The sequence below is a fragment of the Piliocolobus tephrosceles genome, chromosome 4 (genome assembly GCF_002776525.5).
Source record: "Piliocolobus tephrosceles isolate RC106 chromosome 4, ASM277652v3, whole genome shotgun sequence".
In the NCBI taxonomy this organism is placed as follows: Eukaryota; Metazoa; Chordata; class Mammalia; order Primates; family Cercopithecidae; genus Piliocolobus; species Piliocolobus tephrosceles.
This window is the reverse complement of record NC_045437.1, coordinates 112,124,191-112,142,410: the sequence shown is the minus strand read 5'-3', so window position 1 is coordinate 112,142,410 and position 18,220 is coordinate 112,124,191. Positions and strand designations below refer to the sequence as shown.

Sequence of the window (18,220 nt, the reverse complement as noted above, 5' to 3'; positions counted from 1 at the left end):
TCCTTGCTTTGGTCTCCACTTGTGATGGAGTTTCCCCAAATGGTCCACCTCAGGGACAGTCTGTGGCTCTGTCTGCTATAACCCAGCGCTGTTGCACCGCGGCACTGTTGGGATGGTGGCAGACGGGGCGCATTCTATAATCTTCCAGTGAAATCTGTCAGTACTCCTGTATCCAAGGGCTGGACCTACTCAAATGTTCTCCAGTGGTAAAACTTCACCTCCTTGCCCTGTCCTCCCTCCCCTCCCCTGGTTGCAGGATTCCAATCTACTGGAATCCTCAAAGTCTTGAGCCATGTTGACAGTTTCCTCTCCCTTAGGTGAGATAGGAAGGATAGAGAGAGTGGGGGAATGTCCTTCCTCCAGCTAGCATAAGACTCTGGCAAACTCTTTTCCCTAGAGTGTAGGCTTTTATGGAGAAGACTCTGGGCGTATTTCACAATGATTCCCCTTCTTCTGCCACAGCCCTCAGGGGATATTTCTCAGATCATCACCTTGTGAATCTGCTGAGACTCCTGGAGCTAATGGCAGTGGCGGTATGCAGGACCCGTTATGACTATGGACCGAGAAGTTCCACATTCTCAGTTTAGTCCATATTCAACCTCCAGCAATGCATCAAAATTACCTGTTAGTTTTCTGACCAGTTTATGGCTCCAGTAGGCTCCAAGTAAACAGACCTCTGTCTCTGGATACACCCGTCTCTCCAGATTTCACAGTCGTGACTTCAGTTCTCGGAAAGGTAAAAGTCACTGATTTTCAGCTTGACTAGCTTTTTTCTTATGAGGATAGGGGTGATGACTTCCAAACTGTTTACATGTTGTAGTTGAAACCGGGAGTTCCAACAAGTTTCTGAGTGCAAGAGAATTAAAGAGAGAATTGAAGAATAGAAGAATATCAAATGACAACAGAATCACAAAAATCCTTTAACTGCTCAGTTTAAACAGTTTAAATGCTGAGGCAGGAAACAATTTCATGATGACTTCAGTGTCAATAGAATGGCTATCAGAGGTTGTCTGTGTAGCACCATGCAGAAATGCAGAATATGGACAGGACACCTTCTACAGAGTACTCCAGGCTTTGCTTTAATTTTGAAAAGCAATTGTTTGCACTTCTGGCCGGGTGCGGTGGCTCACGCCTGTAATCCCAGCACTTTGGGAGGCTGAGGTGGGTGGATCATGAGGTCAGGAGTTCGAGATCAGTCTGGCCAACATGGTGAAACCCCATCTCTACTAAAAATACAAAAAAAAAAAAAAAAAAAAATTAGCTGGGCATGGTGGCGGGTGCCTGTAATCCCAGCTACTTGGGAGGCTAAGGCAGTAGCCTAAGGAGGAGGCAGAGGTTGCAATTAGCCGAGATCACACCATTACACTCCAGTCCGGGTAACAGTGCGAGACTCCGTCCCAAAAAAAAAAAAATTATTTGCACTTCTACACATCTACATAAATTTACATTTGTATTATATCAACCAAAGGAATACAATTTGACTTAATTGAGTTTCTGCAAAAAACTTCAATTCCCCAGGTCTCATCTAGAAGGGATAAGATAGCTTTCTAAGCACTGTTTTCCAAAAGATAAACATTGCACAGGCAAAAAAAAAAAAAAAAAAAAAATTCTCATTGTTATTATTTGCATCTGGGGTTATACTGTAAAAAGAGACATTTTAGATCTTTTATAGTGTCTAGTAGTAAACAGAAAGATTACATTTTTATTACTGCAGATTTTATCCTGGCACTTGAAAATTCGTTTGCAATTTTAGAACCAGGAAATTCTTTTGGTGTGTCCAACTGGCCATTTGAGCTGAAAAGATTGATGATGGTGATATACAGTGTGGAAGGTCATTATAATTTCGGCTATGGTTGTTTTATTTGTATCTGAATTTCCTTTCATCGGAAAATTTGTTACTTTATCTGTTTCTTTAGCACTATTTGAGAAAATCACGTATCTCTTAGGCTTAGCTGTTAGTATATCCTGGCTTATATCTGATTTTCCAATATGTTCAATACTGAATGAACAATTGTGTACTGTAGAGTTTCAAAACATCTTTTCTCTAATTTAATAGATATCAAATGTTTTGAAAAAAAATTTTTTTTTTTTTGAGAGAGTCTCGTTCTGTCACCCCGGTTGGAGTGCAGTGGTGCGATCTCGGCTCACTGCAACCTCCGCCTTCGGGGTTCACGCCATTCTCCTGCCTTAGTCTCCCGAGTCGCTGGGACTACAGGCTAATTTTTTGTATTTTTAGTAGAGACGGGGTTTTACCGTGTTAGCCAGGATGGTCTTGATCTCCTGACCTTGTGATCTGCCCACCTCGGCCTCCCAAAGTGCTGGGATTGGTGTGAGCCACTACACCCAGCCTTGAAAATTAATCATGAAATTTATACTTGCGGCCGGGCGCGGTGGCTCAAGCCTGTAACCCCAGCACTTTGGGAGGCCGAGACGGGCGGATCACGAGGTCAGGAGATCGAGACCATCCTGGCTAACATGGTGAAACCCCGTCTCTACTAAAAAATACAAAAATCTAGCCGGGCGAGGTGGCGGGCGCCTGTAGTCCCAGCTACTGGGGAGGCTGAGGCAGGAGAATGGCGTAAACCCGGGAGGCGGAGCTTGCAGTGAGCTGAGATCCGGCCACTGCACTCCAGCCCGCGCGACAGAGCGAGACTCCCTCTCAAAAAAAAAAAAAAAAAAAAAAAAAAAAAGAAATTTATACTTGCATTTTGATTCAAATATACATAAATGAAAATAGGCAATAGGGCAGATCTCATATTAAGTATCCTTAACACAAAATATAAAATAAAAAATAAATTATAGTAATCACAATAATTGAAAATACTAAGTTTGATCATCTCACAAGAGTGAAGCATAATTACCAATAAATTGAGGCCGAACTATTGAAAGGTTGGAAACTTACATATACACACTAACAATAAACTTGAACTTGATTATGTGACACAGAAGAAAGCCAGAGCTGATCTTATCCAAAATTTTGAGCAGCTGTGTCTGGGATTGGCACATTGTCAGAGGCAGGGATTGTTAGACTTTCAAGTGTGTTAGTGTGGTCACTGGAATTAGATGGTTGTCGACTGGCTAACTTCCAGAAGCACGGTCACTGGAGGGAAGGAGTTGCTGACCGATCATGGTCTAGAAGCAGCACTAAGTGGCATTCAGAAGCTGGAGGCTGTCATTCAGTTGATCTCAGAAGCATGGCTGCTGGCAGTGAGGCTGTCACTGATTTTTCAGACCATGTGTACTGATCCAAAGGTTGAATTATTGGAGATTCTTTTACAACTTAGGAATTTGGCCAAAAGAACAATCTTTTCCTTTCTTTAATATGGAAAACAAGTACTTTTATTCTGACTTCCCTCTTTTGTCTTCCCTCAGTCAAACACATAGGAGAGAACATAAGAGATTGTTCAGATCTTTATTTGCGGAGGTATGATTTCCAGCTTGTATTGCCACTTAAGCAATTTATGAGCCAATTACTGAAGCAGAACGGTAGCTTTAAGTGCTGATTTTCCATTAATGAGGGGAGAAACCCTGAATACATTTAAGGCATCCTAACCAAGTTAATACAGGATTCAGGACAAAATCTTTAAATACAGGGCGTTTGGCAACCCTACCCGAGTCAGGTTTCTTCTCACTCGCCACTCTCACCTACTTGCCTATGAAAACCATGCCTTATTTATTCTAATCCATAATTATCTGTCTCCTGTTCTTCGTCAGTGCTGTCCCTGTTTGAGTTGGGACCTCATTTACCTACTACTTGAACGGCCCAGATTTCCTGGGGGGCATCAGTCATCAGGCATCAGCTTTCTTCAACCCCATACGCTTATCTTTTATGCAATTTCCCTTGCCTACCATCTTTGACTCCACCAATGTTACCGTAAAATCCAAACTCCTTAGCTTGGCAAGTAAGGCCTTTTGTGATTTGGCTTCTGCCGTCTATTCAAGCTTTAACATTGGTCATTTTCTTGCTCACTAGTTCTAAATTAAGTTTCCCAAATGTGCCCTATTACCCACCTATGCTTTGGCGCATGCAGTTTCCTCTTAATCGGAATGTGTCTCTCTGCCTCGGAGTTCCTATTGTTCTCCCCAAACAGAGCTCAGGCATCATTGCCCCTGGAAAGCTTTGATGTCTCCAGGCTATCTTGATGAGTCTCTTTCTTCATCCTGTGCAAATCTTTACAATATTCTCATAGTGGAACATACTGTCGTAACTTATTTGTCTATTGAAACAACAAAAACTGCAACATAATCTGCTTGCTCATTTGCTAATCCAATTCCATCCCCTTCCCCTCAATTCATGGTTTCTTGAACAAAAGCCTGTGTGTCTTAAAACTTGTACAGTTTTAAGACTTGTATACTTGTAAACATATATAGTGTCTGCTCCAAAGTTAAAAAATATTTACTGTTATGAGAAAAACTTGGGACTGTAATGTCCCCCCTCAAACTGGGAAGGAGCTGAGACCAAAGAATGACTCAGATAAGTCCAGATTGATGAGCAGATTTTATTATGATTTCCATACAGGGCACTCCTGGATGGCAGCAGGACAGCTCTGGAGATCTGTACCACCTTGCACCTCTAAGCTGCTTTTAAGCCAGTTTTCTGGCTCTTTGCCTCATGTGTGTGATTGGACTGTTTGCTTAGTGTGTTCCCAGACACTCTGGGATGTTTGGGTTCACAGGGACACTTGCTCCTTGGTTGGGCACCATGGCCTTTCCCAGCCTTCAGGGCACAAGCAGTGGATATAAACCCTTAGGTAACCCGGCAGGGGATCTGTCACACTACACTGAGTTTATCAGACAATTCACATGTCTTGTTTGGGCTGCTGTAACAAAATACCTCATCATACTAGGTAACTAATACAACATTTCTCACAGTTCTGGAGGCTGGGAAATCCATTTAAGGTGCTAGCACGTTTGGTGTCTGGTTATGGCCATCTTGATTCAAAGAAAGTATCTTATCACTGTGCCCTCACATGGCTGAAGGGCAGAAGAAGCTCCCTTGGGGCTCTCTGATAAGGGCACTGAGGGCTCAGCCCTTATGACCTAATCACCTCTCCATACATCCCACTTCATAATACCATCACCTTGGAGGTTAGCATTTGGACGTACGGATTTGGGGGGGAAAACATAAACATTCAGACCACAGCAATGTCCTTTTCAAGAGTTTGCCACAGGTGTTAGATTTGTGAAAGTTCTTCTGATGTGTTCATTATACATTTAAAAAATACATATTTAGGGCAGCTGGGCATGGTGGCTCATGCCTCTAATTCCAGCACTTTGGGAGGCTGAGGTGAGCTGATCAACTGAGGTCAGGTGTTTTGAGACCAGCCTAGCCAACATGGAGAAACCTCATCTCTACTAAAAATACAAAATTAGCTGGGTGTGGTGGCAGGCGCCTGTAATCCCAGCTACTCACGAGGTTGAGGCAGGAGAATCACTTGATTCTCACTCCTGGGAGGTGGAGGTTGCGGTGAGCTGAGATTGTACCACTGCACTTCAGCCTGGGTGACAGAGTGAGACTCTGTCTCAAACAAACAAACAAACAAAAAAAATACATACCTATTCAGTGGCTTTAAACCTGAAATAATTGTCTGTTTTTCTGTCTAATACAGTTTACGGCAAATAACTGGTACACCTTCCTAATAAATGACTTCAGAGAAATAAAAACCAAAACAAAGACACAGCTGAGTAGAAAATTCCCAACAAAAGACCAGATTTTTTTCTTTTTTAATGAAATCCATGCACAAGTTTGACATCAGGGTAGGAAAAGGACGAACCCCAGACACTGAGAGGTAGTTCATAATTCATTTTTCTTTTATTTTGGTCCTCTTCTCTAAAAAGGTATAGTTTGATCAATTCATTTGTATGCTATTAAAATGCTATAAAAATATTACCAGTTTGGTGGTCTTTTAATGAGAAATCTAAAGCACGCCTCCCCACCCACTCGGATCTGTTTTCTGATGATCACGTGACATGTAGCACGTGTGTCTGTAGGAAAAGGGAAAAAGAAACCCATTTCACAAATGGCTGAAGTCAGTGTCTCCAGTAGTAAATTCTTCATCTCAGGTTATTTTTTTAAGTGTCTGACAAGCACAAACACTTTCCTCATATCTATTATATAGTTGAGGTTTATCCATGGAATTAAATACTTAATGAAGGCTAAATTATTATAGCTTATTTTCACATCCATTACATTTATTACATCTCTCTCAAAGATGCATTCTTTGATGAGCTTTGGTTTAAGGCTTTCACACACACAAATCTACTTTCTAGGAGTCCTCTTCAATGTGAATTTTATAATGATTCGTGAGGGATGACCTATGGTTGAAAAGTTTCCCACACGTATTACATTCATAGGGTTTCTCTCCAGTATGAATCCTCTGATGTGCAATACGTGATGAGCTTTGTCTGAAAGTTTTCCCACATGTATTACATTTAAAAGGTTTTTCTCCTGTATGAATCCTTCGATGTTGAATAAGAGCTGAACTTTGGCCAAAAGATATCCCACATTCCTCACATCGATATGGTTTCTCTCCAGTATGAATTCTCTGGTGATTACTAAGTGATGAGTTACACCTGAAAGTTTTCCCACACTCATTACATTTATAGGGTCTTTCTCCAGTATGCATTCTCTGATGTTGAATGAGAGCTGAACTCTGTCTGAAGGCTTTTCCACATACTTTACATTTACAGGGTTTCTCTCCGGTATGAATTCGCTCATGAATAATAAGTGTTGAGTGGGAACTTAAGGCTTTACCACATTCATTACAATTATAAAACTTCTCTCCAGTATGAATTATTCGGTGTCTATTAAGTCGTGAAATAGAAGTAAAGCCTTTCCCACATTCATTGCATCTATAGGGCTTTTCTCCAGTGTGAATTCTTTCATGTTGAATAAGAGATGCACTCTGGCTGAAGGCTCTCCCACATTCACTACATTTGAAAGGTTTCTCTCCAGTGTGAATTCTCTGATGATAACGAAGGGATGAGCTAGACTTAAAGGTGTTGCCACATTCATTACATAAGTAGGACTTCTTTCTAGAATGGATTCTTTGACATCCAGAAAGGGATGTGCTGCAACTAGATGCCTTCCTACCCGGATTATACTTACAAGGGTTTTCTTCAGCATGAATTTTTTGATGTATAAAAAGGCCTGACCTTCGGCTGAAGGATTTACCACATTCTTTACATCGATAGGATTTCTCCACAGTATGGGTTCTTAGATGTTTATAAAGGGATGTACTGAGAGTAAAGGCTTTTCCACATTCTTTACAAATGTAGGGTTTCTCTCCAGTATGCGTTATTTGATGCTGAATAAGAGCTGAACTTTGGCTAAAGGCTTTTGAACATTCTTTACACTTAAATAATTTCTCTCCACTATGGTTTTTCTCATGTTTACGAAGGGATGAAGTGTTAATGAAGGTTTTTTCACACATACTACATTTATAGCGTTTATCTGCTGTAATTTTTGGTTGATTAAGTAAATGTGAATTCTGTTTGAAGCTGTTTCCTTGTATTTCACATTTTGGTGGTGTTTTTTCTCTGGGAAGTATCTGTTGCCTAATAAGCACTGACTTTGGGCTGAAGTTTTGGCTTAATTCAGTATTTTTATGGCTTCTTTCTATAGTGAGTATTTTTTTGTGCGTGGCTGAAACTATCTGAAAACTTCCCTTTTTATCCTGCTTTTTCTCTAATCTGCCTTCATATATGTAAGGCTTTTCTAATTTCAAATCCCAAGGTACATTCCTGTTGGATCTTTTCAGTATCAGTCCCTGAAATGAAGAGTCTTGTGTTTGCGTTGACTTTGTGGTTTTATGACTGCTCTTCGATCCTAGAGGGGAAAAAAGAAATTGAAGATGTTTCATGAGATATCATAGCATTTGACTACCGAGACTAAATGTGTAGAAGGAATAAATATTGGTGATATTTAAATAAGGCCCCGATATCTGTATGAAAAAAATTGCAAGAAGAAAAAATAGGACAGTTAGACAGTATAACAAAATATAATTGACAGCAATTTAAGTACCAGGGTGAAGAAAAAAATAAAGTAAACCCATTTAAAGAGGGTGAAAAAGAGTGACCAGAAGAATTGGCTAATGAAGAACAGAGAAAAGTGTTGTAAGGGGAGCATGAGTTGAAAAAGGAAGTCTGGGGTCAGGACCCAAAACCCATGATGGAATCCTACAATTTATTTTTTGTGACATTTATCTTCTTGTGTAATTTTTTTTTTTTTTTTTTTTTGAGACAGTCTCACTCTGTTGCCCAGGCTAGACAGAGTGCATTGGCACGATCTCGGCTCACTGCAACCTCTGTCTCCCAGCTTCAAGCGATTCTTGTGCCTCAGCCTCCTGAGTAGCTGGGATTACAGGCACCCACCATCATGCCTAGCTAACTTTTGTAATTTTAGTAGATACAGGATTTCACCATGTTGGCCAGGCTGGTCTTGAATTCCTGACCTCAAGTGATCCACCTACCTCAGCCTCCCAAAGTGTTTGGATTACAGGTGTGAGCCACTGGGCCCAGGCTTTGTGTAATTATTCTTAATCTGGAAAGTCCCTTCACCCCATGTCAAATTCCCTTATATCCTTCAGATTCAGTTCAAAAATGGACTCTTTCAAACCTCTGACTCTGAGCAGCCACAGTCCATTCTCCTTACTATAGCACTTACCAGAGTATTAAACATATGTATTACTGACCTTTATAATATTTACACACACATATGGTATATTATAGTTATATATCTATGTCTGTATATATCTCACTTTCCTTTTCTAACATAACCGTTCTTCACAAGCAGATCAGCATGCCCTATTTTCCTACAGATCCTCTAGACAGCACTCCAATTATATATAAAAGTTGTATGTTTTGTTAATCTGCCTTAATTACATATACATTTCTAACTTGAACAATGTCAAATATTCTTATGTAGTTCATATATATACAAATATGCCTATGTATTATACATACATACACATTTCAGACCCTTGTAGAAGTTGCCTCCTAGGCCAACACATGGGTGATTAGAGAGGTTTCAGGGCCAGTTCAAACAGGAGGGTCCTGTTATTGAATTAATCAACAAGAGGTGCCACAAGACAGGCCTAGAACCAAGAGCTGCAAGAGAGGAAGTTAGCCTACTCATGCATCAAGCAAGAGACGCTACATGGGAGGGCTGAAAAGAGTCAAAGATCAACAATAAGACAGGCATGGATATATAAGATAAAGCATGGTTACCATGGAAAAGTCAAGAACAGAATTGAAGAAATATTAAAATTGGGTAAGAATACAATTCAATACTAAATTCTGTCGGGGATGGTTATACACATATCTTAGCATTTTCTCCTGGGGTGGAGGTAAGTGTTTAAAGGGATTATTTGTATCTCACTGTATTTGTGATTCCTATTTGACAGTTACTTTCACACGTCTACACATTACTTCTGCTTAATAATAAACACAATACCTTTTGCTTTTCCCTTATTAGTGTTCACTCACTAGTTCCCTTCATGGATAGCTCTTCTTCATTCCTTCTTTGACAATGGTATTCCCTAGGGTTTAGGGTTCAGGGTTTTTTTCACTCCACATACCCTCCTTGACTAACTTCACATGCCCTCTATCTGTACACTATTTACTGTAAGGGAAAGCAGAGTTTCTTAACTTTATGCTTAACACTTTCCTAGTTCCTTCTCCGTTTCAGTCTTGCTAAATTAAGTGATCAAATTTTAATACATTATTTGGGCCAAATATATGGAAGGGGCAGTGGCAAAAATGAAGTGCTTTTCCTTGTGTTTATCGGTCATTGTTTCTAGGCTTAATATATGTGCTGGGAAGAAGGCAGCAAGATTCTGCAACTTGAATTCTAGCTTGTAAGGCAATGATACAGAACCTGCCTTAGGCTAGTGTTAAGAAAGGCCCCTCACTTTTCCTAGAGCCCTGAGCAATGGGATCAGGTACTTAAGTGGTATTTTGTTTGCCATGCATTACTATCTCTACCATAATCTCCTAACTAGTCTTGCCCTCTGTCAACTCAGCCTCCACAATGCAGCCAGAATAATGATAATTTTTTTTTTTTTTGGAAATGGAGTCTCCCGTCACCCAGGCTGGAATGCAATGGCGCGTTCTCGGCTCACTGCAACCTCCCCCTCCTGGGTTCAAGTGATTCTCCTGCCTCAGCCTCCTGAGTAGCTGGGATTACAGGTGCGTGCCACCAGTCCTGGCTAATTTTTGTATTTTTAGTAGAGACGGGGTTTCACCATGTTGGTCAGGCTGGTCTCTAACTCCTGTCCTCATGATCTGCCTGCCTTGGCCTCCCCAAAGTGCTGGGATTGCAAGTCTGAGCCACCGCACCCAGCCAATCTTTCTAAGATCATTATTTCACTATGTTGCAAACTTCCTTAAGGTCCTCCAACAGATTTTCAATGATTCACATCTGAAGTCTCTTAACATGGTGAATACAGTACTATCTGACCTGACCTTTAGCCACCTGTCCTCACCCCTCTCCCCTGGCTTCTTGCCAGGTAGGCCAAAGTACATGCAGCTTCAGGGACTCTCCATGACTTTTCCTTATTTATCTTTACATATGCTGGCAGCATCCTTTCCATTCACAAATACTCATTAAGTGCCTACTGTGGGCCAGGTAATGTTCTGGGAAATGCAGATAATGTATCCAATAAGAAGGGGTTCCAGCCTTCAAGGAGCTTATACTTTGGAGTGTGTGCATGCACGCCTGCTGGGGAAGGAGGGGGATGAAGGGACAGATAACAAGTACATAAATAAAAGTCATGTGGCTATCTGAGTAAAGTGCTCAAGAGCTCCCCGGGGCAAACGAACCAGCAAACACAAAAGTGTGGCTGACTCAGGAACAGCAGAGAGACTGGCTGGAGTAAAGCAGGAAGAGGGAAAATGGTGAAATGATAAAATAAGAGTGGAACAGGCCGGGCACAGCAGCTCACAGCTGGAATCCCAGCACTCTGGGAGGCCGAGGTGGGTGGATCACCTGAGGTCAGGAGTTCAAGGCCAGCCTGGTCAACATGGTGAAACCCATTCTCTACTAAAAATACAAAAATCAGCCAGGTGTGGTGGCACGTGCCCATAATCCCAGCTACGCAGGAGGCTGAGGCAGAGAATCACTTGAACCCGGGAGGCGGAGGCTGCAGTGAGCCGAGATTGCACCACTGCACTCCAGCCTGGGCGACAGAGTGAGACTCTGTCTCAAAAATAAACAAAAAACAAAAAACAAAGTGAAAGAGTGGAGCAGGAGGCGGGGGACAAATCCTCTAAGGCCCAGGTCATGGTAGGGACTCTGGAATTTAAGCCTTATGGGAAGCTGGGGAATTATGTGTTCATCTGAGTTGGCTGCTGCGTGGACCAACTATGCCAGGGCACCAGTGGAAGCAGGGAGGGGAGAGACTACTGAAGAAGCTACCGCAGCTCTTCAGGTGAGAAAGGGCTGGAGGCACAAATGACTACACCAGGCTGTCCTGAGAAGGAAGAGCTAGCGGGACCAAGAATAACAAGACTCAGGACTCCCAGGAAGCTGAGAAGGAAACAGGAAAGTTAATGATCACGCCTAGGTTTCCAGCCAGAATTCTGAGTGCTGCCACTAATCACCAAGAAGGGGAAGACCAGAAAAGGGGCAGGTCTGAGGGGCATTCTGCTTCAGGTATGTTTGTGGTGGCTGAGATACCTTAACAGAGTCGCAGGAAGACACCGAAATACTAGTTATATTTATGATTCTGGAGATCTGGGGAAGGTCAGAGCTACAGACAGGCATTTGGGGGTCAGCAGCATGTGGGTTTCATTTAAAGCTAAAGAACTGAAAGGAATCACTTGGACACTGAAATATTTGGAGGTTAAGAAGAATAATATCAGGAGAGTACAGTGTTCCAAAGCCAAAGGAAGAAGTACTTCAGGGAGGAGTGAATGATAACTGTGGCAAATAATTTGAGGACTAAAAACTTAATCCTGATTGTGGCAAGACAGAGGTTGTTTGGGATTAAATAACAGAGCTATCAGTGGAATCATAGGGAAGAGAGCCTGACTGGAGTGCGTGGAGGAAACAATGGGAGAGGAGAAAATAGAAACACCAAGAGCAGAAACCCTTTTCAACAGTTTCCAAAGGAGAGTAAGAAAATGGGACATAGGGGAGCTTTTATTTTTTAATGGATGTGATTACAACTCAAAAGTCCATTATCAATTCTGGAAAACTCATCCCAACTCTAAAGTGCCAATATTTTAGTTCTGAAATCATGTTTTTCACTGAAGCGGACGTGAATTTTGAATTGTGGATATCCTAACTCTTCCTTATGACCTGTTTAGAACTTTCCAGAGGCCTACAAATAGGTCTCCTGAGGTTCAGTTCAACCTTTGCTTCCTCCCAGAATCAAGCCCAGGCCTCAGCAACCTGAAGAACAAGGTGAAGGCCTAGGTTAGAAGCTGAGAAACAGAACGATCTTGCTGACGGCCGCTGCCCTGACCAGTTCCTGTTACTAGGTCTAGACTCTTCTACCTGGACTCCTACTACACCCACACAGTGTTTCTTCAACCTGCTCTCCCTGGATGATTTCATTCACTCCCACACCTCCTACGTGTATGACTATCCTGAAAAATACTTTACTGAGGTCTTTCCAACTGCCAGCTACAATTTCCACTTGAGTATCTTTCTTTTTAAATTCAGCCTGTCCAAATCTGAACCCAGAGCATTCCTTTTCAAACATTTTTATATGTTTTCCAGTTCAAAATGACATCATGATCTCTTCAATTACTTTACCATTTATCTTAGAATTTTCTCTTCCCTAGGCACTCATCAAAATCTTTACTTTTTTGTTTTTTGAGAGACAGGGTCTTGCTCTGTTACCCAGGCCGAAGTACACTGGTGCCATCATAGTTCACTGCAGCCTCAAACTCCCGGGCTCAAGCGATTCTCCCACCTCAGCCTCCTGAGCAGCAGGAACGACAGGTGCACACTGGCAAGCTTGGCTAATATTTTTATCTTTTGTAGAGACAGCGTTTCATTTTGTTGCCCAGGCTGCACATTCTCTTAAATCTCATCACTAAAATGTCTCTGACAAGCCATCGTGAATATGTCTAAGTTCAGGATCTCCTTACTGTAGAGTGACTTGCTCCTGATCCTTAAGTTACTCCCTTGACCTGTTTCTCGCCTTTCCAGTATTACTTCCCACTGGATTTACCCCTCTTAATACACAGAATTGCTCATGTTATTTCAAAAAGCAGTGGTCATTCCTTACTTTATTAATTCATCAAATATTTTAAAAGCACCTACTATGTATTAGGCTCTGTCCTAGGCATCGGTGATCCACAGTTCCCTACGGATCCAGTAATTAAAAGGAACAGTTGATTTCTTCAAGGAGTTTATGGTTGTACATTAGAAAAGAAGACATCAACAGGTAATCACAATACAATGTGACAGTGTCTACAATAGAAACATAAGCTAGAAATGGACGTGACCATGCGCTTAGAATCATATCCAACTGTCCTTAGATAGTGAGGGTGCAGATAGAAAAGGGGTGCAGCAGGAGGTTGCTGGAGTGTTTTGTAAGAACTGACATATAAGATGGGATGTGAATGGAATAACTATAGGCTAGATGAAGGGTCAGCACGAGGGCTGAAGGCGGCACCGAAGTCTTTGAACGCAAGTCAGTTTTCCAGATTATTTGCTGGAGTATTCATCCCCACCTTGCCCTACAGCTAGTCAGAGTAACAGCTCCACCTATGGAAATGTCACTTGCATTTGCAGTCACACAGGGTTTTCTGGAGTCAGAGAACTCAGGGAGCAATCTGCTGGGAACCATACATAAACTCTGATGGGGGTAGTATTGCATATTTGTAAACATCCTCCACAATCTTTGTGCTGGCGGAAAAGAGAAAAGCTGTTCTGGAAATTTTGTTGTGGTAACTCTTATTTGTAAAGCTTTTAACGTAGAAATGTTCAGCATATGGAAAAGTAGTGTGAATCGTACAATGAATCTCCAAGCCAGCTTCAGTAACCACCAACACTATTCTATCTATAACCTTGTTATGGGCTGAATTGTATCGCTCAAAGAAGATACGTAGAAGTCCTAACTTCCAGGACCTCAGAAGGTGACCTTATTTTAAAATATGGTCTTTGCAGGTTCAATCAAATTAAGATGAAGTCATTGGGTGAGCCCTAGTCCATCGTGACTGCTGTCCCTGTAAACTGGGGAAATCTGGACACAGGCATCCAGAAGGAAAGATGATGTGAAGACACAGGGTGAACACAGTGTGAAGACGGAGGCACAGATAGGACTGACGCAGCTGCAGGCCATGGAGATCTCCAAGTCGGCCATCACTGCAAGCTAGCAAGAGGCCAGGAAGGATTCTACGCAGAGTCTCAGAGGGAGTGGGGCCCTGCAAGTATCTTGATTTTGACCTTTAGAACTGTGAGACTGTAGATCTCTGTTGTTTTAAGCCACGAAGTGTGTGGTACTTCAGTATGGAGCCCTAGCAAACTAATACAAATCCTTACATCTCTTCCAGTAGATTATGCTAAAGCAAATCCCAGACAGCAATCACTTCATCTGCAAAAACATCAAAACTACTCTTATCACACCCATCAAAATTGACACTATTGCTTGCAGTTACTTTTGCCCTTAGAATACATACCACCGAGTAATTCTTTCTGTGGCTAAGCCACCAATCTGGAACACAATTAGGGTTGTTTCATTCTGCTCTCAATATGTGGGGGGTATTTGCTCATTTTTGTTTAATTTTCTTTTATAATTATTATTATTTTTTTTTTTTGAGACGGAGTCTCGCTCTGTTGCCCAGGCTGGAGTGCAGTGGCCGGATCTCAGCTCACTGCAAGCTCCACCTCCCGGGTTCACGCCATTCTCCTGCCTCAGCCTCCCGAGTAGCTGGGACTACAGGCGCCTGCCACCTTGACCGGCTAATTTTTTTTGTATTTTTTTAGTAGAGACAGGGTTTCACTGTGTTAGCCAGGATGGTCTCGATCTTCTGACCTTGTGATCCACCCATCTCGGCCTCCCAAAATGCTGGGATTACAGGCTTGAGCCACCGCGCCTGGCCTCTTTTATAATTTTATAAACCTTTTTTATAGTTCTGAAGTCAAAATTATGAGGCCTCAGAGTTCTAGATTCTACCCCGTTCCATCCTTTGTATTCTTTCACCTGATAGATAGCCATCTTTATTGATCTCTTTTTATTCTTTTTCTTTTGCTTTTATCTTTCTAAAAAAAAAAATTGCACTGTTTAATGACTGGGATATGTTCTGAGATATGTGTTGTTAGCAATGTTGTCGTTGTGCAGTCATCACAGAGAGTACTTACACAAATCTAGATGGTACAGGCTACTACACACCTAGGCTACACGGTACAGCCTGTTGCTCCTGGGCTACACCCCTATACAGCATGTTGCTTAACTAAACACTGTAGGCTACTATAACACAATTATAAGTACTTGCGCATCTAAACATATTTAAACATAGAAAAGGGACAGGAAAAATGCAGTATTATCATGTAAGGGACCATCATCACATATGTAGGCCATCACTGACTGAAACATTATGTGGTCCATGACAGTATAAGCAAATACACACACTCTTCTTGGCATCCCCCACCCACCTTTCTTAGATAACAATACTAACTGCTCTGTTCTGTACTTATTCTCACATTCTGGAGATCACCCCATAGTGGAATTTACAGAGGTCTTCCTCATTCCACTTTACAGCTGTGTGGACGTACCACAGTTTATTATCCTTGGAGTGCCTTAGCTTTAGTTCTATGCCCCCAATTCCTCTCACTCCGCATCTTTCCACAGGCAACTTCAATTGTAGACTCATCCTCTAAGCAAGATAGCAGCTTAGATGCCTCAAAGTCAACACACCTAAAACCAAACCCACGATTCTTCCCTCCAACCTGGTCAACCCCGTGCCTCTGTAAATGGCACCAGTTCTGAATCAAAACCTTAAGAGTTATCCTTAATACTTCTCCCTTCCTCAGCCCCTCATCTAATCAATTACGAAGACCTGTTTATTCTGCCAACCAAACCTGCCTCACATTCGTCTGCCTTTCCCCATCTACTGCCACCGTCCCATCACGAGCCTTGCCTCCAATGTCACGTGCCTCTCCTGATTTTCCTCAGAGTACGCTTCCACTTGTCTTCCCTACGGGTTCATTTCTCTCTGCCCGGCTTCCTGAAATACTGGAGTTCCTCAAGATTCAGTCCTAGGCTCTTTCTCACTCTTACTGTAATATGAACGCTCTCCCTAGGCCAACTCACCCTCCCCCATTATTTCAATTATCCTATATTGATGAGGTTCTTCCAAATTTACATTTCATGCTCAGTCTATATTTTGAGGTACTGTACTCCAAAATTAACACTACTTGTCATCGCCATTGGGATATAACTAGGTCAACCAAAAACAACTCAATTTAATTAATCTAAAACCAAATTTATATCACCTCCAAATCTGATCTCCTTCTAGTGTTCCTGTGTCACTGAATGACATCACCGACCATCACAGAACAAACCAGAAATCAAGCAGCATCCCTGACAACCCCATCTCCCTTTTGTTTGTTTTTATTTTCTTTGTTACCCCATCTCCTCTATCTTCCATGTCTCACAGTCCTGCTAGGTGTAACTCCTGGACTTCTCTGGGACTGGTTCACTTCTTTCTGTTTCCAACACCACTAACCTAGTCCAAGTCACTCGTGCATTCATTATGTAACTGGATGCCTACCCTTGCCAGGGACTGTTTTAGGTTCTTGGAAAACAGGAGTGAAACAGGAGTGAATGAAACAGGCAGCCTCCCCTACGGCAGCTTACAATGCACAGGCAGAGACAGATCGTGAAGAAACAGGTGCTATTACACAGTGCTAAGCACAGGGAGGGAAAAGAAACAGCAGGCTGAGGAGATGATGTGGGGCTGGAGGGCCGTGTGTCAGATGAGCTGTGCCTGTGTGAGCCGAAGCCTTTGCAGCACAAGGAAGTGAGTGAGCCACATGAGCCCATGACCACCACAAAGAACAGTCCCAGACAGAAAAAAGCAAGGGAGAGGCCCTGAGTGGGGCCTGCTTGGCCCCCTGACAAACTGCAGGGTGGCCGAGGGTGATCAGAGGTCTTGAATGAAGGGCAGAGTAGGAGTTGAGGGTTGAAGAGGTAGCCAGGGCCAGACCATGTAGTGTATTTCTCCCAAAGGAGAGTTAAAAAGATAGACAAGTGTAGTTCCCATATCATAAAAATCTCAACTTTCTTCAGGGAGGAGAAAGCTCTCCCCAGCACCGGGGCTGTGGGGACCGAGGATGCCTGCCCTGCAGCTTCTTGCTGGACCCATGGCACAAGGGGCCGTCACTGAGCCCTCTGGACCCGAAAAGCCCTGCACTGTGGCCGTCAGGTTCTCCACATGGGCTGGCGGCTGCAGAACGCAGCCTGGGCCTGCCCTGTGCTACTTATGGTTCCTCAGAGCCTGTGCTTGGCTCTCAAGCACCAACTAAACCCTGTGACAGAGCCCACAGCTCTCTCGGGCACCTGTTCCGCCTTCTCCTCGCTGACTTTGCTTCTCCGGACATTCAAGAACACCATTTCTTTTTTTTTTGAGACTGAGTCTCACTCTGTTGCCCAGGCTGGAGTGCGGTGGTGTGATCTCGGCTCACTGCAAGCTCCGCCTCCCGGGTTTACGCCATTCTCCTGCCTCAGCCTCCCAAGTAGCTGGGACTACAGGCACCCGCCACCTCGCCCAGCTAGTTTTTTGTATTTTTAGTAGAGACGGGGTTTCACTGTAGTCTCGATCTCCTGACCTCGTGATCCGCCTACCTCGGTCTCCCAACGTGCTGGGATTACAGGCGTGAGCCACCGCGCCCGGCCTACAAACACCATTTCTTAGGCCTGGAGCAATTCTCCACATTCTTGGATCCTGGGCCCTTCCTCAGGGAAGCCTTTGCTGGCGCCAGCTGCCTGCTCTGCACTCTCTCTGCACCCAGTGTCTTTCCCACGTGGGCCTCACTGGAATGTGTCCTTCTGTGCCTTGTGTGCAATGTGTGTTCACCTCGTCCCCCACTAGATCGTGCACTCCAGAAGCGCAAGACCTGCATCCCTTTCTGCCCAGTGCTAAACAAGGGACAACAAAGCTGTGGGCGAGGGTTCAACCTCGATCCCCCAGAGCCAGAGCCCCCCAGCTCAACCGCACTCAGCCCCCCAACCGCGCTCAGCCCCCCAACCGCGCTCAGTCCCCC

The 18,220-nt window shown here is 43.2% G+C and overlaps 1 protein-coding gene across 3 annotated transcripts in view; it reads right to left on the bottom strand.

The window, feature by feature from the left end:
• Positions 1-5,789: 5,789 nt before the first annotated feature.
• ZNF354A (zinc finger protein 354A) overlaps positions 5,790-18,220 on the bottom strand; it is a 19,432-nt gene continuing 7,001 nt past the window's right edge. For all 3 annotated transcript variants that reach the window (XM_023193690.1, XM_023193691.1, XM_026448440.1), the window contains one exon: positions 5,790-7,828. In XM_023193690.1, the coding sequence (XP_023049458.1) occupies positions 6,267-7,828 (1,562 nt within the window). In that variant the 3' untranslated portion in view covers positions 5,790-6,266. The remainder of the gene's footprint in view (positions 7,829-18,220) is intronic.